Raw genomic sequence first — 22,352 nt, 5'->3', positions numbered from 1 at the left:
ACATCTAAAAATTGGCTCCACATTGAGAAAATACAACTTTAAATGGTCTTTCATGTATTTGTTAGTGCTAAAAAAATACAATATAATGTCCTATAATATTTTAAAGGATCCCTTTTGCACAATGTGTACTTTTTCTTATGATATTTTAAGTACTTGTACTTGGAGCTGAATATTTCTAGGCTGTGGTATTTCACTTTTACTTAACACATCTTACATCTTAACACATTCTTCCACTGTGAAATAGTGAGTGAGACATAGAGAGAGGGAGAAACGGTGACCATAAAATATTTTAGTGAAAGCAGTAAAGAACATCAAATTAGCAAATTAGAAGATTCCCTACAGTTCAGCACAGCACCAGACAGCAGTGGCACAGTTACGGTTAGATGTTTTGCTTTGCGCTTCTCTGTCATTGTTCTGCGTCTCTTTGGGTCTTTTTTTTTTCTTTCCAGCAAGAAATGCTATGTCTTCAACCACCATTCCAAGTTTCTTTTGTGCGACACTTCTTTCCAGCAATGAGCATCGCTTGTCTGAAACATCAGGTTGTATTTAACTGGGCCTTATGCAAATCAGATCATGGCAGCTGGGATCATTTACATGTTCAGTGTATACCATGCTCAGTCTGCTCTGAGCTTAAGCTTGGATGCTTGCGCAGCTCAGCTTCAACATGCACCAAACCCACACAAGCCCTCAGTGGACCCTGTGTAAGGCCCTGCATCCTGTTTTACCAGATACATTCATTTCATTTCATTTCACTAGCCCAGAAAATTCCTTTTGGGTTCATTGATTTTTTTCCCACAATATTAGATATGTATCTATTGTTGGCGATATGCAGCCACCCATGAACTAGACTCAAACAAGAAATGTGAACCTTTGGTTTTTACAGAAAAAAAAGATAATTAGTATTTCTGTGGATCATGTTTGAAAAATACATACAGTGCTTGAGGGTTTGGCCCCTTAATGGAAAATAACAGCTCTCAGTATCTCGTGCTCATTATTGACCGTGACCTTTTGGTTGTGCATACCGCTGCCTAAAGCGCTAATTACACATATCTCGATAGGTGCTGCCATAACAATGAAGGCGCTCCACGTATTTTGTGGTTTTTCAGAGAGGCCAGAATACTCCAGGTCGAGTCTTTGTGTCCGTTTGAGGCCATTTTTGATGTGTCAGTGGTTTGAGTTTGAGTTTAAACTACCTGGAGAGGCTTTACAAATTTCATATGTGTAAGCACAAAATGGTTTTAGGCTGCAGTGATGGGGTGTGGGCTCGTGTAGGTCGGAGAAACATCTTGCATTTTGCATCGGTAAAGGTTAATGCAGTACAGCCTGCATGTACTGCATTAAGTGCGGTGAGTGTTTGAGTGCCTTTATTAGTGATTATGCAGGAAATTATTGATTATTGATAACTGACACTGTGACATTTACATTCAGGTGCCCAGAGCATTAGCCGCTGTCGATAAATCATTTTTTTCCTTCTTTGTCCAGTTTATTCCTTGGCTACTGACTTTGAGAGGTTAAGTATTTAAGAAAACATGTACTTCTCAGTGCAAAATGACCATAATATGTCTATGGCGGGTTGTTAAATGTATGGTTCAACACCAGTTTTTATTTGTGCAGACTAATCCGCCTGCTGATTTACATGCTGCGCTCTGTGACGCCGCCATTCCTGCAGAGTCAAAATGAACACCATTCCTCTGACAGTGGAAGCAGAGATGTTTGGGTCTGACAGATATGTAAATGTGGAAGTTATTCAGACTCAAAACACGGGTGTGAAATTAGGTATGATACAGGGTTTGGGGAAAAAAAAAATAACAGCATGGATGTGAAAGTGCTGTGGAGCTACTGAACCACGCAGGAATTACTCACCGCCTTATAATTATAAGATAACAAACTTGCAAACTTACTTGGGGTGTGTGTCGGCTTCTGGAGGCACACCGGTCACTTTAGTTCATGTAGGTGCTGCGGAGCGAAGTGCAAAAGGGCGAGATGATATGGAATATAAATCGGAGGGTATGATGATGCTGTTGATGATGATGATGATGAAATAAATGCACAAAACAGCTGACAAATGGTGAAACCTGATGGCAACAGCTGAGCAAACAAAGGAATGAAGCTGCAGTTCAGTGAGGAAGACTATTCTTTCACATCCTCCGGTCATTCCTCTCATTCTTGCTCACTCGCAATTTCCTGCCGTCATTGTCTGGGGCCGTCAGTTGAGGTATCAGCTGGTCGCATCTATCCAATAGCACCGCGTCACACCTTCACCGTTAGCAGTCTTCGCAGATCTTCAGCTCCATCTATTCATCTATTCAGCGTCCTCATCAGTCAACAGAGTCATCAGCCACCGCCACCACCAGCGTCTGGACTCCATGGGGAGATTTATCTTGCTGCAGGTCAGGGCGATGCCAGTCGATTGCAAACTCTCCCTGCGGAGTCTAAGCGCTGAAGACTTTCTGATGAGACTTAATTATCACATAACATCTGTCATAATAAACGATCATCTTTACTTCATTCACTTGTCTCTCCTGACTGTAATCATGTTCGAATATTCCTTCTCGTAAAACCATACAAATATCTTTTTTTTGTGCATTACCCCCACAAGCGGGAGAACAAAATAGAAATACAAGAGAGATACTACTTCATACTTCATACTACTTCAGATTTCAATGTCCTGGACAAACAGGAGATATTCAGGTCTGATAATATCTGATTATGGACTCTATTTTCCCTCATTTTTGTGTCCAAGTGACTAATGGAGACAATGATTTTTGAATTTTTTTTCCAGTATTTCGCAAGAGCTCTGCAGCCGGCAGCTGGAATGGGCTGCAGTGTAATTGCTTCAGGCGTTTGAACGCTGTCAATATTTGTCCACTAAAAGTGTTTTGTTTTGCCACTGACAATGTTAAAAAGTGTCTGATGACATTATGGAAAGGATCCCTACAGAGATAAACCTTTTTGTTGAAGAGTGAGATCCTTTTTTCAATAGCTGCTATAGGTCGCCAAAGCCGCCAGACTCCATTCACAGAACCAGTAATTTTATCATCAGTCAGGAGAGGAGCGAGAGGGTGGAGCTCAGAGAAGCAGTGAGGGAAACAGCGTGTGGCGCCAGAATATTTTCAAATCTGACTCAGGAATTATTTTCTCTGGACATTATGGCCTGAGAGATTTAGACATGTTGGACCTAGGCAGTTTTCCGCATAAAACAAACAAAAAAAATGTAATTACTGAAACACAGCAGAAACAGGAAGAGTTTTGTGACTCCTGTCTATCCGATCTGCAGTCGTTCAGCGCGTTCATCTCTGTAACACCTGGAGGGAATATCATTACATCTGGCGCAGACATCCACTTGGCCTCAAAGATGAAATGATCAGATGTCGGTGGTCAAAGGTCAAAAGTCACCGTGACAACACACAACACATTTTTTTAATCATAACTCCAGAATTCAAATGCTAAAATTTCACACATGTCTCACAGGATGAAAAAATGAAATGATGACATTTTATATCCAGAAGGTCAAAGGTCAGCTTCACTGTAGCATCATAATGTTGTGCAAAAACTCTTTTCAGCATCACAACTCAGGAACAGAAGGCAGATTGTGGCCATATTTCACATGTGGTCAGATACTGAGTTGTGTGTCCACCTTGAAACTGTGCTGATTGTTTAGATCTTTTGTGCTGCCGAGTTGAGGATGTGTGTGAAGCAGCCATGTTTTACAGTCAGTAGCATCTTTGCAGCAGCATCCATATTTGAAGCATTGTAGTCCAGCACAGGCCTTTTGGTTCTGCTGATACTGAGCTTCAGGTGACTCTGTTGCTCAGTCAGTGGGCGTGGTGTTTGCTTTAAAATGTGGTTGGAAGTAACAAAAATAGCTTGCTGTAAACACTAAATGTCAGTTGGATATTGTAATGGACGAATGGTAGAGAGCAGATAGTAACACAGCCCAGCTGGTTATCACTGCAACACTATTTACAATAAAATGTCATTCAAGTTTATCAAAATCAATTCACAATTGATTTCTTTATTTTTGAATTCAGACACATTCCATCACTTTCATTACTAACACGTAAGCACCTTCATCACTTCTGCTTAAATGATGAAACATGACTCTGTTTTCATCATCTCACGACTGTTTAAATCAAATCAGCTTTAAATTAATCACCTCACTTGATAATTTCCTACTCCATTTTTCATCTGTCATCCATTTTTACCCCCTTTTTTAAGTCATGTGTACTTTCATCAGTTAATTTTCATTACTTCCATTCGTATTTTTTTTTAGATCACAACCTTTATTTTGATGGTGTTTGTTGGCCATCTTATTATCTCCTGCACATACATGTACAGTGTACAGTGGTGTAAGAGTGAGAAGTCACTGCTATAATGGCAGCTGGTTTAGTTCAGCCTGAACCCACAGTGGTCCATAGAGGGGGATTAGATGTAATAATGTTGTAGTGATTTGAACTGGTCGATAAAAGCGTCATATTGCATGTTAATGTGCTGTTTGTTAGACCCTGACTGCTGATTTTATTCCTGACTGACACCACTGATTGACCCCCAGCACTGCCACCATGCTGGGACTAAAACAAACTAGCTGCTTGTGGATTTCTGGCTTAGCCAGAAGGCACAGGGTCCATCCCGCATGGCAGCCTCGGTCCTGACTACTTGCCGGGGACATTATTAAAAACCTGCAGTGGTCCGATAACACTGTGGCAATAGATTAGACAGGGCAGAGCTGGCTGTTCTTCCTGAGGAGGTTCAGGTTATTTAATGCTGCCTGTCTTAATCCCACACACTGTAACTGAAAAGTCTGCCAAATAAGTCCATCTGTTCCCTGCACACAGGCTTCTTGAATGTACGAAGTTTGGAAACTTTTTAAAAAGTTGTCGAGGTCCCTTGATGTAGGTGATTTTGAATGTAAGAGAGCATAAAAAAACATTTTAAATGGTTTTCTGCGTTTCTTTTGAGACTGATGTCACAGTGAAGTAACAGTCATTTCACCGTGATTTCTCAAGACATAAACTGTCAACATATATATATGTTCATTAAACATTGTATGGTTTTTATTAGTTTCTCTTGGGGACCAGTGCGATTTGCAACAACGCTGATAGAAAATATCTCCTCCTACGCAAGCCTCGACACTGTCTCCCCCATCCCTCCCTCCTCATTTGCTGGCTCCCATATTTATTGTAACAGAGATGAGAAAGCTGGTAAACAGCAGAGGCCGGACAAAAGTTCTAGTGAACAGCATGCAAAGCACTGCCACTGTTTTGGCATTTGCATTTTTGGCTTAAGGGCTTTTTTTTTTTGGCCATGCACATCAACTGCTACTTATCCATAAGTGACAGGAAATCACCGATGTTGGTGAGTTCCTCCAAAACTGAAAAATTATCGAGTTGAGACACTTGACACAGGCCACTAGTACTACTATAGTAGAGAGTGCTCCATGTTGTCGTGTCACTTTGTTTTTGTCGCTGTCGTCATTAACACAAACTCAACACTTCCCTCATCTGGTTGACATCAAAAGCTGCTCAGCTGGCAGAATACTGTCAGTTTCCTCAAACTATTGTAGCTAAACAACAGTACGTCAGAGCAAAATTTAATTTATTTAACTTTAACAATGTGTTAAAAAAGCCACTGTAGATTTAATCAGCGACTTCTATATGAGACCAGCCTGTATTTACTCATCAAGGCTTTGTTTTAGTAGCCCCAGACGCCACGCATCCACACGCTGAATGCCTGCACACGGCGCAAGAGGAGGTGGGGGTGAGACCCTGACCCTGTTGGCAGAAGAGCCAATGAAACACTTTTTAGAAATAAAGTCGCGAAGAAGGTCAGAAAGTCACTAAATCTAGCAAGGCAGTCGCCAGGTTGACAACCCTGCAGACAGGCGTGTTCACGGAGAGGAGGGGCTACACAGACAGCTGTGATGTGTTTGTGGGAAAGAGACAGAGAGAGCGAATCAGTGTGATGCATGCAGCTCTACAGAGACGCATGGTTTGTCCATCTGAAGAGCAGCTGAATCCAGGCGGTATTGAAAATCATAAATCATTTTAAAAACCCTGGTATATGCCATAATAATAAATAATTCTTTATTTCATACTGTACAGTCACACAGCTTTTGTAGCCTTGGTCGCCTGACCTAAAATCCTGCTGCCAGCTTTTTTCTACAAACCTGGTGATTTTATGACTTGTCTGTTTTACTTTGCTTCCTTTGCGACACACTTTGTAACTTGAAATGAATCATGAAACATGCTCTATAAACATTACTTTTGTTATTATTCTTATTAAGCTAAATGACACCATCAGTGTGCCAATTATTGCATGCTGATCTTTCGCAGCGGTCCTGATCACATTCACCCTCTTACTTTAGTTTGCTAGTTTGTTAACATTTACTAATCGTACGCTAATTAATATGAAAACTAAAGGAATCCCCGAAGAGATAGCAAATCATCCTGAGTTGGACACGAATGCCTGTAATAAATTTCATGGCAATCCATTCAACAGCAAAGAAAAATGGTGGCGCAATTCAAGTGTTGGCTCAATGAGGCCTGTCTCCTCCAAATACATATAATTCATTAGCAACAGCAAATACATTTTGAAAGAAACATGATGCTGACCAAATTACATTTGTATTGACATAATGAGGAAATATTTTTCATTAACGTACCTGACAAGTTTCTTCATACTCAACGTATGTTCACTAACAACATACTTATATTTGCTTTGCTCGGTTCATAGTGACCACAGCAACCACACAACACTTTAAAGCATGTCAAGGCACAGACAGCACTCGGCCAATGTCAGAGAAAGATCATGGTCTGTCTTAATACAGAGTCAAAGTCAGCAGCAGTCCCTGGAGTCTGGTGTCACAGTCCTGCACTTCATACGCCCACCATCCACCTCCCTGCAACTCCACTGCAGTACATGAAATGTGGTGTTTCATTCACTCAAACAAACTTGACTGTGAGCATAATCCAAGCAGCGGTAAGGCGTGTCAGCACAATGGCGGGTTAAGGGCGTAGGAGAAAGGCTATTTTACAGTATTTAAGTTTGGATCAAGGTGGTGGACGGACCGACATTGCCATGCTGAGTGCTCTTTCTCTGTGGGCTCCACAGCATTCACAACCCTTTCACATATCATCACTCAATATTAAAATAAAAGGTAGATCTTAGATCTAAAGAGCTTTAACCCGAAGAGCTTAGGTGCGTTACTCACATCTGGCACCATCTTTCTCTGCGGCGCCTCGTGGCAATTGAGGTTGGTAGAGAAGACTGGGATCCTTAGAGCAGAGAGTCTTTGTACCAAAGCAGAGCACGAGCTAGACAGTGAGCCGTGAAAGCCAGAAATGTCAGCACTCCAACAGGTATTGATCAACTCATTGTTGCTGACCAACAACAATATCAGATCTCCGCTAATATACAGCATCATGGTCCCCAGGCTGATTGAATCTGTAGCTGTCAGGTGGAGTGAGCTTTCAGAGTGCTCCGCTCTCTGAGTGTTGGTAGAAGACTTGATGCAAATCGCAGTCTTCTGTGTCAAAGTCTCACACTTTGCGCCATGCTTAATTTTCATTCCACTATAAGGACATCACACCACTTTCTGCTGCGCCACGGTACTGAACATAAATATAGGTCCTTTTAAGTTCGAACAAACAGCCAATGCGGTCGATCTCTGGAGAGGACAGTGTGCTTTTCATGTTGTTCTTGACAGAAGTGGATTTTTTCCAAATGCAGAAGTGGATCTGGAACAAGATCAGAGACAGACTGAACTCCTCAGTGGATCTGACTGACACTGATGGAGAAATCATCCGATTCAGAAGAAAAAAAAAAAAAAGCCCTGTTAATGAACTGTAGCGATGCATCTGATATCCCCCGAGATTTGAAGAAATTAAACAGAGAAAGCGTCCTTGTGCCGCGCAGATGTTTAAGACCACTTGCACTTGGAAGCAGTTCTGTTTGAAACATGTTTCCTAGTTGTGCGCCAGGTCTCTGCAGTCCTTGGAGGATTCTTCCACACTGTAAGCTATTTTGTTACCATGTGTAGCCAGCCTTCAGTAAACATGCTGTCTTGCTCTCTGATCTCCTTTTGTGGCTCATATTTTCACGTCTTCATGAAGCAGAAAATGCATCCCTCTGGTGTAAAACAGGCTGCATAAAGCCTATGATCTAATACAGGGAACGTAAAGAATCATCAGTATCATGGCAGGCACATTTATGGTGACAAAAATGCAAATGCACTGGTTTATTTCATTCGAGGCTGCCCACACCTTCCCCGTTGCTGATGATTAATGGGACAGACATCGCATTTTGGAGGGAGAACTTCCTTGACAAAACACATTAATACCAAGGCCTGTTTTACATTCTCTTCCTGGTTGCATCTAGCTATCAGTGCAAGTGCAGGAAAAACATTTGTCTGCATGCAAAATGGCCTCATCATAAAATAGAGATAAAAACATAGGAAACTGGAAAAAAAAAAAAAAATCACCAGCATCATTGGAACACGTATTCTGTGTTGACAAATGTGCAAATGGGCTACCCATTTCATTCCATCAGGCGCATCCCACGTCTTCCGCTTTGTTAATGATTAATGGGACAGACGTCTCGTTTTGGACCGAGAATGTGCTTGACAACACACATCAATAATCGGAGCTGCTTTACATTCTGTCCACCTTGCTATCAGTGGAAGTGCAGGAAAAAAAACATTTGACTGCATGCAAAATGGTTGGAGATTTTCCATTTGAGAGTAAACATCAAAACCAATTTTGGGGGGAGGAGGGGGCGGACGGAGCTGAGTCTTCCTTTACCTGCATTTGGTTTTATTAAATCAGGGGCTTTTCCTATCTGGAAATCTGAGCTGGGTAGAACGAGTGGTTTGTAGACTTCAAACTGAACCGCTCTATCTATCATGCATGCTATATATTGGTATGTTTTTTCTTTTTTTCTTCATTTTGTGCCTACTTCTTGAACATACAGCACAGAGCCGGGCTGAACAATTTGCTGAAAATATCAAACTGCAGATTTTCTGACTGATATTGCGCTTGCAATGTAAATTGTTTTGTATGAATTAAGCGAGAGGCCTGTATTTTTGGTCCACATTGTATTAAGCAATATGTGATTCAACCACATATTATCGCAACTATTGTTTCTGCAGCATCAGGTCAAATACACGGAGTCAGTCAGGTCTACAACAGGCCATCAGTGCAGAGAGCAAATTAACCAGGCAGCAGCCAAGATTTCTTTTGCCAACTCCTAGAATGAACATTAATTAACTACAGTAGAGTCGGCCCACATTGCTTGCAGCAGTTGTCATGATAGCGAGAAAAATCATTTGCTGGCTTAAACATTCACTCTCTACATGTTTAGTGAACCGTGTCAAAAATCAACTCTTGTGATTTGAAAATTATGCTCTTGTGACGGTGATATAGAGAGGATTCATCACTGAGCAGTAGTGCAGAGCTTCATTTCCTTGACATTTTTTATTTTTAAATGCATTTTTCAATACTGTGAATAAATAAATTCCCAGATAGTCGATGGATTCTACCTTAACAGCATTAAATAAACATGTAATTATGGATCAGCATATATTGTGGCCTGGGCATTAGCACTAGGCTAAATTATAAATTGCAGTGACCCACCAGTGGGCCAGTCACTCTTAGCACAACTTATGCTGTGCATGTAAACATTGTTAAAACTCACAGAATTTAAGTTTAAATTCTTGTGGAGATGCCAAATAATCCAAAGATTTCAAACTGATTTTGGAGTTTTTCACTGGATGGCATGGTACAGCCGTTAAAAATCATTGACTCCTGGGTTTGAATATCACTCATCGTTGACGTTATATGCTGTAGGCCAAATAGAAATGTGGAAGAAGGTGTTACAGAATATATATATGAACCTTTTGTACATTGTGGATGATTTTTTCCTAAATTAAAGGGGAAAACAGAGAAAAACAGTATGTTGCGGGGTTTAAAATGGTAAGTCGGAGCTGGAGGAATTGCTCAGAGTAATAGTGTGGTGGTTCTCCTCAGACTGCAGTGCTCTGTGCTTGTATTCAGTGACACCAGCCTGAAGTGAATAAGGCAGCCTCACAGGGAGTTAACACACCAGGGAGACTTTATTGCTCCTGGCAACTACAGGTACATGGACGGGCGTGAAGGACGTGACGAATAAGAGTCTGCAGTAATCAGTGGAAATGCAATGAGAGAAAGTCAAACTGGTCGGATAATGCAATTTTGCGATAATAAAATTAGCGATATAATAAGCCGCTGAGCCAGGGCAAACGAGTAAAGGTCCATTGGAGTTATGTTAATAACAGTACACCTAGCTGCAACAAGGACATAAAAGAAGCAGGGGATGATGTAACTGGAAAGACCAGTGTAGCTGTGTAGCAGTGGAGCATCTCACCCATGTAACAGCATATGAGATGTCTAATAAATGCTATGGCCAACCAATCATTTGACCAAAATAAATCTAAATATTCTTGTATATAATAGGCCTATTTGGGAACCAGCACAATGAGAAAACAATGAACAACAACAAATTATGACCGAAACCAATCATCGGTTAGTCCGTCTCTTTTTGGCTTCCCTACACTGTCTGTGCCACTCCAATCCTGTAAACCTCACCTAAAGACCAGACTGTCTAAGATACATATCTATATACATAGATATAGTTACTATCTTATAGAAGATATCACAGTATATCATATCATTTTTTAGGATGGCTCAGTAATTTCCTAAAACAGTTGGCCAGTGTAGTTTTTAGCAAACATCACTCAAACAGTAATAAGTGGAGCACTTTTTGGGGACTTTTTTCAGGGGTGGATTAATGCACATTTATATGTTAGTGAGCATGCAAAGCAGTGACTGATTAGTGCAACCTGCTTAATCTCAGGATATTAGTCCCATCATTAGCATTTAGCTCAAATTACCCAATTACCAAAGTCGCTAGCATGGCTGTAGACTCATCTTGTTTTTGACAGTGGCACAAAGGGACAAGACTGCATTAAGCTTTTGATACAGAGACATTACTTGTTCAGTAAGATCAGTTCACGACTTATGATGTTATAAAGATTTGGTCTTCTCATGGGATTTGATGATAAGAACTAGCTTTACCCTCTAACACAGGGGTGGCCAACCAGTCAGAGGCTAAGAGCCACGCTTTTTACTGTGTTACTGCAAACAGCCACATCATGCACATGGGCACACATGAACTGCCCCCATCCCTCCCCCTTACTCTCTCGCTCTCTCTTACACAAAGAGACCTCTGCTCTGCCAGATTTACTGTAAATGTCACACATCAACATGATAATGACAAAAATTGACACCCACAGAATGAAGACCACAGGCCAGGCATTTTCAACAATGAACAAACACTGTGTGCACCGTCTCACAAACAAACTCTCAGTTTAGTGTTCATGTCAACAAATAAAAATAGAATAATTTACAATCGTGCATGTTGCTTTGTGGGACTTCTGGCATTCCTTGCCCTCAACAATCCTTTTCAAGTCTGGTTTACAGTCAGTTGTTGCCGCTCGAAGCAATTCCTTCACGTGTGTCTGTCAGAACAGATCGATGCTTTGATTTCACGTTTTTCAGGGTAGAAAAACAAGCTCGCAGACATAAGTTGACCCAAACATTAACAGTAGCTGGAGCGCAGCTCGTTTGAGAACTCAATGGTCCCTTCTCCCAAAGCAGGTTTCAGTTGGTCCTCTTCGCAAAGATCGATCATCTCCAACTCGGCCGCAGGCTCATCTGTGACCAGCGGGGTTTTCAAACATTGCACATTGAACGGGTCGACGAGGAACATAATCTGTGGCCTTTTCAGTTGAAGATCACGGAGCTTTTGTGCAGGTTTTCAACCACTGTTGCACATCTGGCTGTTTGCTTATTCAGGACAGCGCCGGTGACTTGCCGGCTGGCTTTTAGCAGAGTGGGAAAATGCATTAAATCTCTCTTCTGAATATGCGTCTTGAACAGCTTCAGTTTGTTGGCAAACGCAAGCACACTTTGCACCAGGTCAGGCAGTATTTTGACATCTTCATGTTTTCGTTTTGCTGTACATTTCTTCCCTTCCATTTTGAGAGCGAATTGGTAGGCCTACCCTTCTCAACGTTTTTTTCCCACAAAGTCATTTGCATCAACGCACAAACGCAAAATTCGACATGAACTTAAGAGCCGCGGGTTGGCCAGGCCTGCTTTAATGAATAACCAAGTAAGAGCACCTGCAGTGGTCTCCAGCCTCTTTCAAGCCCAGTGCAAACAGTGTTTTTGATGATAAAGTATAGTTTGTTCCCTCTGATGACCTGTGCAAGGATGCAGGTCACACACACACAAACCAGGACGAGGAAACATCAACAGCTAGAAAAGCACACGTGTTTAAAAATGCATAAATAACACGTTGATGGGCAAAAATAAAGGCTCTCACCTTCAAAATGTCAGGCTCATTTTAAATTTGACCACCCTGCATCTCCTGTTTTGTCCTCTGGATTTTGAAAGGGTTTCATAAAGCCAGGGGTCACACACTGCTCACAGTCCTCTGAGGAACATATAAACCCTCAGCTGAAACATAGCAAAATGAACAAGAATGAGGTTTTCATAGTAAACATGGTTTTAGCTTCGCAGTTCTAAGAGCCCAACAAAGTAATTGTGGTTGCGTGTGTGTGTTTTTTTAATACAATCCATCCTCACTTTCATTAAATTCATCTGCCGACTGACCCAGTGTTATGTTCATGTCTGTGCGCTGACTTCAGAGGCATCTCTCAGAGTCATTGTGAGAAGACCTTGCCCACACCTCTCAGTCACTCCAAGCCTGTAGAATCCTCTTTATGTGCTTGAGAAAGAAACACGACCGTGCCTCCCTTTTCATCAGAATAAAGCGCTGACTGAAAGTCAATATCTGCGCTAATGAAATACTCCTCACCAAAGCCGGAGACTGCGGCGTGAAGAGTCACAGATGTGATGCCATCAAATGTAAAATCTGGAGCTTTTCCATTTTTTATTCTCTGAGCGATATTATTAGTTATGGAGCGGGAATTTCACAGGAAATCCCTCTGGATTTCTCCTGTGTCGCCTTTAACATCTCTTCTTATTCGTCCCGTCTGGTGCAGTTTCAGATATTGAATGTTGATGATGTCAGAGATTCAAGTGTTTTTATCCCGAGCTTTGGCACGATATCATTCATATTAAGGAACTGGGTTGTGTGGCTACTTTATTTTTTCATTAAGGGTTTCTAAAGTTCAATTTAGACATGGGAAAAGTAACATCTGTTCGTAATGGATTTTTGTCACTCAGACATTCGGTAGGTGTCCGTTATGTAAATGTCTGTCGTGCAGCCTTCCTCTATTGACCACCAGACTGATTTTAACCCTGCATGAAAAGGCACAGGCTCATCATTCATTTGAATGAGGCCACTCTTTTGAAGCTGGCTATGCTAACGAAGGAGCCTCCAGCAAAAGAACGCAGGGTCATCCGGGAAAAAAGCTGGACTTATCTTAACTGCAGTGCGATGTCATCCTGCAAAGGCTGCTCCCATCGGCACGGCTCCATGCGTTTCAGGGCTGTTTTCGGCACACTTAATAAGGCATGACAGGATCTTTACGGAGCCACGGTGCTCACGTGATATTTGGCACCTGGTGCGTGAGGCGCATATTCTGAGATGAAGCCGACATCCCGAACTGGAGTCCCATTTATGTAACGAGGTGCATGTCTCTGTCAAGTGTCAGAGTTACTTCTTAGAGTTAAGTCCCGCTGAGAGGCTTGGTTCAACTCAGCAAACACACTCTTTCAGCTTAGCAGAAATACCTTTCTCAAGTACATAATACATAGGAGTCTTCAGAACCGCAGAATTCTGATTTCTCAAATTGCTCGCAAGTAGCAGAGGTAAGCCGGGGAGAAAAACAATTTCCACACAACACAAACTGAAAACACTTCACTGTAACTACACCCCTGCAAAGTTGATGACTTCTCAAAACTGAAGATTAGGGTGAAAATCACAGCTCACACGCTGCTGCTCTCCACCGCCTCTCTTTCTTCCTCTCTCTCCCTCCTCTCTGAAGTGTGAACAGACGCTTTGCTGTCTCAGCTTAGGGAACTTTGATCAGCGCGAGGTTGCCAGCCTTCAGTCGGACAAGGTCAGGGGAACGGGATGACGGCCGATGGGTTGTCAAAAGCGGGGAGCTGCCACCTGTTTGAGAATGTACTCTGCCTGCTCTCACATCTACCTGGACCCTTCATGCCAAAGGGCTTCAAACTGAGTGGAGTCAACAGCCTGCTTTATAGAAGTAGGCATATTCATTGAAGTGTCCATTATACGTGTCCCCAGGTATCCTTGTCAAACCTGCTGCCTTAGACAATAACCAACCTTGGGCTGTATGCAAATCTGCAGTCTGCTGTGAGTTACGGAGCTCCGAACAGCAGACGGGATCACTTATAAGCCTTCCTGTGCATTGGCCTGTGTCAGTGCTGCTGATAAACGGCTGCACGGTTTGTTTTTCTGCTCTGATAGCGAGAATGAAATCAACAGGCAAGCTGTGTCGCTGCGCAGTCTTTCCCAGCCAGTCTTAAACCCAATCCTCTTTGCTTCCCTCCAGGGTGGAATTTGAATGACCTGATCAATTTCTAATCAGGAAAGACCCGAAGCCTTTTCTCTCGTTGTAATGGAGTTCCCCACAAATCTTCTATATGGACGGCTCACTCAGAAATTGTTCAGAGCAAAGGGCAGGTAGCATGTTTTCTCGGGCTCATTTTTCAGGTACATTCCTCGCCCTGCGCGGCGATGATAGCGCTTAATCTCCGATGTGGATCTGCTGTTCGCTAAATATAGAAGTATTTGTGGGAGCCTAAACACAGCTGCACGTCAGAATGAAACCCAGGCCCTGTTTAAAAGCAGAGGTGGCCTTTTCATGTTGAAAATGAAACCCCAGGAGGTCTGCCTGCTTTGTCAGTCATGAAAAAAAATTCCCCTACTCTATTTTATTCTGGCAATTTTCTCCCCAGCTGCTGTCTGACTAACTGTATAGAACACTCTATAGTCACTCCAGCATGGTTTATAGCAGTGGTTCCCCACACTAAGACGTGCTCCTACAGCTCTGTCATATGAAGCACATAACTCCTGTCGTGTTCCAAATGTGTCGACTTGAACTGATTTTAACCAGATGCTATTTAACACCATTAATTACATAAATGTGCATATTGTTACAATATTTTGTGTTTCGGTTGGTTTGCATTCATATAGTCACACTAGCTGCATGTTCCTTTTAGCTAATGCAACCATGAACAGCATCCATTACTTTTATCTATTTCAACCATTTATCCATTAATTTAGCAGTCTGTTTCAAACAGTATTGAAGGCTCATGGGCTGTTTTTCCCCCCTTTTGTCCCAGTTTGTGTGTCACAAAATGTCCTTTTATTTGCCCTGTAGGTGGACCGTCAAAAAATGGATGACACACCAGTCACTGACTTCAAAGAATCAACAACTAAGTGGTTATTGAAAGTGGATGAATGATTAACCAGGAGCCACCGAGCTTGACAAAGACATTTCAATGGATTTTATTGAAGACATCCTCTCTGACAAGTAAGAACAACAGGATCTGCTCACTGGACAGCTGTGATATAGTTCAGCCTCTTGCACCATGTGGTCAACAGGGTTGCTTTTTTCTCACACCTCTGGGACTCTACATTTATCATGATGCTATTTTTGTCCGTTGCACTTCCTTAAAGTTCCCAGCCGACTGATTTTGACTGCGGCGACATGACTGTACCCAGGCGAACGAAAATCAGGACTTTTGCTCTGCTGTTTTGCGTCATTACGTTCACAATGTTCCTGTTCAGCTACACTTTCTGGGACCCCTCGCTGCACTTCTTCATTAGTGCCTCTAAGACGAGAGGCCGTATTAGGACAGATCCAACTACGGGGTCCAGCGGGTATTCTGGGAATACGGACAACTTTTTCTCCAAAGGGCTGTGCGCCTGTCGACAGTGCATGACGGAGCTGGAGGACGACCCCTGGTTTGTCGAGCGCTTCAATCAGTCCATCCACCCTCTGATGACCAGGGAGAACAGTGTCCTCGCCGACGAAACCTTTAAATGGTGGCAGGTAAGATTCTCAGGATGTGTTTCGGGGGATTTGCGATGCTTTGCTACAGAGGATTGAAAGGAAAAACATGCACATTCAGCTCCTGAGAGGTGCCGAAAAGAAAGATCATGAATAAAGAACGGAGATCACGCACTGCTGTAATGCTACCAGGAAATGCTTGTTTCTGCCACATTGATTGTTTCAAATCCAAGCGATCCTCACCAGGATCAAGTTGTGAAGCAAACTCCCACGCACAATTTGTTCACATTTAGCAAGTGAGCTGGCGGATATGTATGGAAGCAAATCTGTGCCATCGGAGTATGAATTTGAATTTTTAGCACTGAATTTTTTTGCATTGAATTTCTGGCACTGAATTTTTTTTTGCATCGAAATCAGACTATGAATTTTAAAAGTCATCGAATTTCAAGCATTGAATTTTATTTGATTCTGATTTTTTCCAATGTCTAAAACAATTCAGTGTAAAAACAAATTCAATGTCTCAAAAAATTCAGTGTTGAAAATTCAGTGTCTCCAAAGATTCATTGTCAAAAATTCAGTGTCAAAAATTCAGTGTCAAAAATTCAGAGTAACAAAACAGAAGCAATCGATCCCTGAATCAAATCGTTGAACAACCAGCCAATCACGTTACGCTCCACCTGTGACCTGTGACCCCGAAACAGAGAGCAGTGAAGCTCACTCAGCTATGGCAACAGCAGGCAGAAACGACGGCCCTTCGGTGAGTGTATTTACTCATTATTTACCATTTTTGTTCAAAAAAATTCAGTAACAGATATTACCGGACTCGTTGCACATTAACAGAAGTTCTTGAGCAGTATCTGCACAGAACGTATTATGAGTTGGCGTCCGTTAAAACGGTTGGCAATTAGCTAACGGTATGTTTGCATGGGTTACTGCTAGTAATGTCACTCACAGTTCTGTGGCAGCGAGTATCTGACAAGAAATATTTGACTGACAGTACATTTAACAGTTGCTTTACCCAAAACAGTTTTAAAAATAGTACAAATGGACAGCAAATCATGTAGCTGTCATCAAACTCATTGCTTGTCATTATCGTTCCGCTGTTTAAACCCTCTTTGTGCCGCTGGCTTGTAGATCCTTATTTTTTGGTGCTCTATTTGTGATGACAGGATAGTCAGGCTGACCTTGTGCAGTCAGCCAGGCACTTATTGCAGCTAATAAGTTCGTCTGAGAGGGGCTCAGCCAGTGGTGGCGCAACAAATCAAGATTTGAGGTTTAGTGTTAAACTTCAGTTCATGTACATATGGCTTGATTTACTGCTTGATCTGTTGCAGATGTATTGATGATTAATGAATATTTTTTGGATACAATCCTGCAGAGAACAGAGACAGACAGAGAGACCACCACTTCAAATGGAAATGACCAGGTAAAGACTTAAGGTCAATTTAAATGCAAGCCCTATGTATGCACATTTTCAGATGCTGCTGATTTGTACAGGTAAAATTCTGCTCTTTACTTTTACAGAAAGTAACTATAATATTGTGTTGCATGGTATGTTTTTTACCAATATTGCAGACATTCAAATCTAAGTTGGTAAACCCTGGAAGAAAGTATCTGATGTTTTGTGACTCTTCAAAATGTATAAAGTCCTGTTTAACTTAAGGCTAATGTGAAATTGCTTTTTTGAACTAAAAAATATATATGGGATTTGAAGGTGTAAAAGATTGCCTATTGCACTTTATACGAAACTGGTGAGGATAGGCAATACAGTGCCATGTTTTTGTCTTTTCTATAGATCCTTCCCAGGTCTTTTTAACAAGGGCAGAGGGAAGAGGTGCTTTCCTGCAGCAAATCTTGTTCCTGCCAAGAGACTTAAACCACTTGATGTGGCCTTCTATTTGTTGCCGAAGCAGTGTGAAAAAACCCCAAAAGAGCAGGAGCAAATAGTCCATATGCATGCAGGATTGGGCCGCCGGACTGCTCATCTAGATGAAAACACAACACATGAAGAGGTAATAACAAGAAGTTAGTTGTTTAAGGCTAGCTGTATTGTAAGGATTTGCTAGTTTGTCATGCAGTGTGATAAATGCTATTTCTGGCTGGAATGATGAGCTTTAATTCTCTTCTGGAGAGGCTTACACTTGCATCCATTTTTTGCTTACAGTTATGTGATGCCCTCAAAGTTCTATTTCCAAAATTGGGGGATGTTACTGGTGGGTGGCTGCTATACAAATCTGCAGGTAGGGTGACCCAGATTGACAGTTGCTCACTCATAAAAAACAGTACATATGTGGCAGCTAACTTCACATTATGCAATGCGCAACACTGTTACTTTATTTTTGAACAGATGGTACCTAAATAAAACTTCAAAAGATTTCTTCAAACTGTACATTTATTATTAAGCCATTTCAATTTAAGGAATTTTGTGAACATTTATTAGGTCATGCCTAACTGCAAATCAGCAACTGCAAACTAATTGATTGTAATTTTATTTATAAAAGTCAACAAAAAAAATGGACTTGTTTTGTTATCATTGACTTCTTCAGTCTGGCCTGTTGTCAGACTAGTTTCCCTCTGTCTTGAAGCTTGAAGGGAGATCCATACTGTCAGATAAGGATAAACAGCTCGTCCAGGACTTGGCCCTTGCCTGGGACCTCCCTTCCCCAACTGAGAAAAACAGGAGATGGCTTTTTGAGAAGCTACTGATCCATGCTGTGAGTGAAACTACTTGTTTTTTTATCCTGTGAGTGATGTTCATAAATGCACATTGCTAAGATTCTAAAAAAATGTCAAAATGACAAAATTAAATTGTTGTACTTTTCTTTATTAGAAAGCTAAAAAACAAACAAACAAAAAAAACCTTTTTTTTTCCAGAAACATAAAAGATAGTGGGTATTATTATTAACAGTATTATTTCCTCTTTCACAAGTGGATTGAAGCATAATAAATGTATTCAAATGGATTTATTGTTTTTTATCTTAAATCTTACTTATAGATAAGGAATGTTTTGAGTTCATCCTCTCTGTCTTATTACTATTAACAGGTAGTTGGACGTGTCACAAGGCAAATTAAGCAGCTGAGACGAGGTCTTAAAGAAACCCCAATGTGGGCACTGGTGACCCAGAGACCTGACACAGTGGCCTTGCTTTTCCCTAAAGAGGGAGCAGGACATTTCAGCCCTGAGGTTAATTTTAATTACTCTGATCTTATATCATTTTCCTAGCAAATATTAGGGTTCATACCTGGTCAGCATCTATTCTGTTGTCAGTCTTGTTCTTGTTATTTCTGTTTCCCTACATACACAACCCACAATTGAGTGCAAAAGTTAGATGTAATTTTAAGATGACCAAGGTCTTTCTCATGCTATTTTTCAATGCAGGTACTTCTTCAGCGACTCACATGGCCTCATGAGGATAGCGACGATGATGATGAGTGTTCAGTTGACACCAAATGCTGCATATTAGGCTATCTTCGACAGTTCATTGCTAATGGTAGGTTTACAGAGATACTTGGAGGTGCCATTTAAATATTTGGTTATGTAGCTGTCTAAAAGCTACATAGCTTTTTAAACATTCAGTGTGAATTTCATACATTTACTATTGAGCTGGAAACAGTAACATGACATACATTTATTTTTAAAAATCCACCTGATTAAAAAGAAAAAAGCATTTATAGTCATGTCACTGTTTTCAACTCAATAGTCAAGTCCAACCAGTCTCATTCTAAAAATTATTTTTCTGTTAACTTATCTCAAGGGTTTGACTAATCTTCTGTTGAGTGTAAGCTGTTACTGTCATAGTTGGTGATTTATCCTGATGACTAATGAAGTCAAAATAGATTTTTTATTCCTTTTTTAATTACTCCATAGCAACACCAACTGAACTGACCAACCTGGTCAAATTCTGGACCGGATGGGAGATTCTACCACCAAGTCTCTCTGTAGAAGTGGTCAAGAGCAGATACCCCACAGCCTCCACCTGCTTTGAGACCTTGCGCATCCCAGGGCACTACAAGGATTACACATCTTTTAAACATGACATCCTGGCCTGTATTTCCACTTGCCATACAGGATTTGGTCTTGTGTGAGTGTCATGTGGCCTGCATTTACCCTTGTCAGACAAGATTTGTTCAGTGTTTGTTTTTAAGCTTGTTAGTTATTCTGTTAAATTATGGTTTTAACATTTGTAAAACTGAAGGGAACTAGCCCAAGGAAGTACTTCACAAATCTTCCTTGTAAACTATCTCTTTAAGCATTCAAGAAGTTCTTATTGCATACTGAATTTATTTCCACACTGTTACTGAGAGTCCTTTGCAATAGTACAAACATGTCAATCTCAGGTTTCACATAAAAAATGTGGTATATCTTACGTTTTTGCAGTTTAACATGTTCCTTGTCAACAGTCTCTCTCTCTGTACTGATATCATTCACACAAGTGAATTAAAAGGGAATGAAAGCCATTTTTGTAACATTCCTTGTATTACACTGAATAGATCATTAATATAGGTGTATACATTGAAATGAGCTGTACTGGTTTCATTTTTGCAATGTTACTAGGCAGCACCTTTCTCTTATTCTCTTGCCAAAGCAATAAGAATAATAACAACATTCAGATTTTGCAAAAATACAAAATATGAATCATTGTCTCTTCAGTCTCTCAACTCAAAAGACCTTCTGATTCTCTGATCAGTTCTTTCACAGATCAAGAAACTGCTCACAGAATTGAACAGCAGCAATGTAAGTATCGCAGCCAAAGGACTGGGATGCAGCTCTTGGGTTAACTGCCTCTCTTAAAGCTGTCATTTGTCCATCAGTCAGAGGGCATGCTGTGTCTGGAACAACGATGGTTGAGTGGTCATTATACTGAAGTCCGCTGTTTTCCCACTCAATGTCAGGAAAATCCAGTGTGTTATCTGGTCCTGGAATTGGGTAATATGTACGGCCCAGCTCCCACAGCTGGTTAGGGGTCATGTTGCTTTCTGTTGTCAGCGGATGATTGTCCCAACCACTGCAAAAAGTATCCAGGTCATCCTGCAGGCGTGGGACAAACACAAAGTGACAGCAGAAGAGGTGTGTATCATTGGCGATGCTGAGGAAGCCCTCTTCTTCAAGGTAGTGGAGAACATCATAGTAGATGCATGTTACAGCTGCCCACACGTCTCTCCACAACCTCTCAATCCTGGAAAATTGTAATTGAGAACGAAAAAAACTTTTTTATGAAAAGGTTTTGATCCACACATGCACAATTATAAAATGACTGATATAATAGTTAAGACCATGCCTTAGGATTTCTACTTTATTGTTATAGTGTTTATGCATAACCCACTATATTTAGAATTAGATCTTGTTACATAAATACTGCATGTCATTACCCCCTATGCAAACGTGACAAATTATAGTACTCCTGCTAACAAGTGTATGTTAACATACTACCACTACATGAGGTGGCTGCTTTAAGTAACAGTAACTATTCCCTTGAACAAACCGTTGGTTGTGAACACTCTTTCCAGATATAAAGCTGCTCCTTCCGGTGCCACGAACTGTAAACATCAAGCGTGCAACGTCCACGTTTTCCACTCCCTGATCACCACGAACCCTAAAGGAGACACACAACACCTTCAAAGATCACATTTATGTAATTTTGGTTACAGTTTATTGGTTGCTTATTAACACAATGCAACAGGAGTGGTTTAAAATTCTGAAAATGTATATAAATCTTTTTTTTTTTCCTTTCAAATTATACTAATTGTAGGGGGTAGTGTGATTTGGGCATTGTATTGTTCTCAGAGGTGGAAGAAGTATTTATATCCTTTACTTATCTATAAGTATCAATAAAGCAATGTAAAATTACTGCATTACAAGAAAAAACCATGCATTGGAGATCCAACTTCAGTGAAATTTCAGAAGTATTGTGATTTTGAGATAGTATGCAGTATTACAGTAAAAGTACAGTGGTAAAGCTGTCAATAGACATCTGAAAAACAATTCATTATCCATTGTGTCAAATCTTCATCTGACTATAGCTGTCAAATAAATCTAGTAGAGTAGAAAGTACAAAATTTCCTCAGGGATGTAGGGGAGGGAATTATAAACTAGAATCACATGGAAATACTTAACTACTGTACAGTACAAGTACCTTAAATTTGTACTTAAAAGTCCTCCTCCACTCAAATTATAGTGTTTGTTCTTATTGCCAGTTACAGTTTCAGTGTACAGTACGATACATGTTCAGAATTTGACACCTAAGGGCTGTTTTCACATTCATCTGCTGACGGGGAAGTTTTTCTGAGTTTGTTGAAAATCCAT

General features: G+C 41.0%; 2 protein-coding genes across 8 annotated transcripts in view; both read left to right on the top strand.

The window, feature by feature from the left end:
* LOC121619291 (CMP-N-acetylneuraminate-beta-galactosamide-alpha-2,3-sialyltransferase 1-like) overlaps positions 1 to 22,352 on the top strand; it is a 68,107-nt gene that overhangs the window by 18,588 nt on the left and 27,167 nt on the right. For 4 of the 5 annotated variants that reach the window (XM_041954879.1, XM_041954878.1, XM_041954880.1 and 1 more), the window contains 2 exons: positions 15,416 to 15,568; positions 15,715 to 16,090. In XM_041954879.1, the coding sequence (XP_041810813.1) occupies positions 15,537 to 15,568; positions 15,715 to 16,090 (408 nt within the window). In that variant the 5' untranslated portion in view covers positions 15,416 to 15,536. Of the gene's footprint in view, positions 1 to 15,415; positions 16,091 to 22,352 lie in introns of all 5 variants that reach the window. The other variant, XM_041954882.1, reaches the window with a different exon arrangement.
* Positions 15,949 to 20,506, top strand: LOC121619292. 3 transcript variants are annotated; one of them, XM_041954886.1, is made up of 8 exons: positions 15,949 to 16,805; positions 17,427 to 17,474; positions 17,844 to 18,060; positions 18,213 to 18,288; positions 18,634 to 18,762; positions 19,092 to 19,232; positions 19,428 to 19,539; positions 19,917 to 20,506. In XM_041954886.1, exons 3-8 carry the CDS (start codon positions 18,038 to 18,040, stop codon positions 20,132 to 20,134), a joined length of 699 nt encoding a protein of 232 aa, XP_041810820.1. In that variant the 5' UTR covers positions 15,949 to 16,805; positions 17,427 to 17,474; positions 17,844 to 18,037; the 3' UTR covers positions 20,135 to 20,506. The 3 variants fall into 3 exon arrangements, with proteins under 3 accessions (XP_041810820.1, XP_041810819.1, XP_041810818.1); XM_041954885.1 differs by having other exon boundaries at positions 15,949 to 17,321; XM_041954884.1 differs by having other exon boundaries at positions 15,949 to 17,474.

The sequence above is a fragment of the Chelmon rostratus genome, chromosome 16 (assembly GCF_017976325.1).
Source record: "Chelmon rostratus isolate fCheRos1 chromosome 16, fCheRos1.pri, whole genome shotgun sequence".
Classification (NCBI taxonomy): Eukaryota; Metazoa; Chordata; class Actinopteri; order Chaetodontiformes; family Chaetodontidae; genus Chelmon; species Chelmon rostratus.
Note: the sequence above shows the minus strand (reverse complement) of the source record. Positions and strands in the feature narration are given on the sequence as shown.

What these genes read in the sequence shown, in the direction of transcription:
- LOC121619292 (XM_041954886.1), top strand. Translation starts at nt 18,038, where the DNA reads ATGAAAACACAACACATGAAGAG. An exon ending in GCTGCTATACAAATCTGCAG is followed by an intron (nt 18,289 to 18,633) that starts GTAGGGTGACCC and finishes TCTGTCTTGAAG; the next exon opens with CTTGAAGGGAGATCCATACT. An exon ending in CAGGACATTTCAGCCCTGAG is followed by an intron (nt 19,233 to 19,427) that starts GTTAATTTTAAT and finishes TTTTCAATGCAG; the next exon opens with GTACTTCTTCAGCGACTCAC.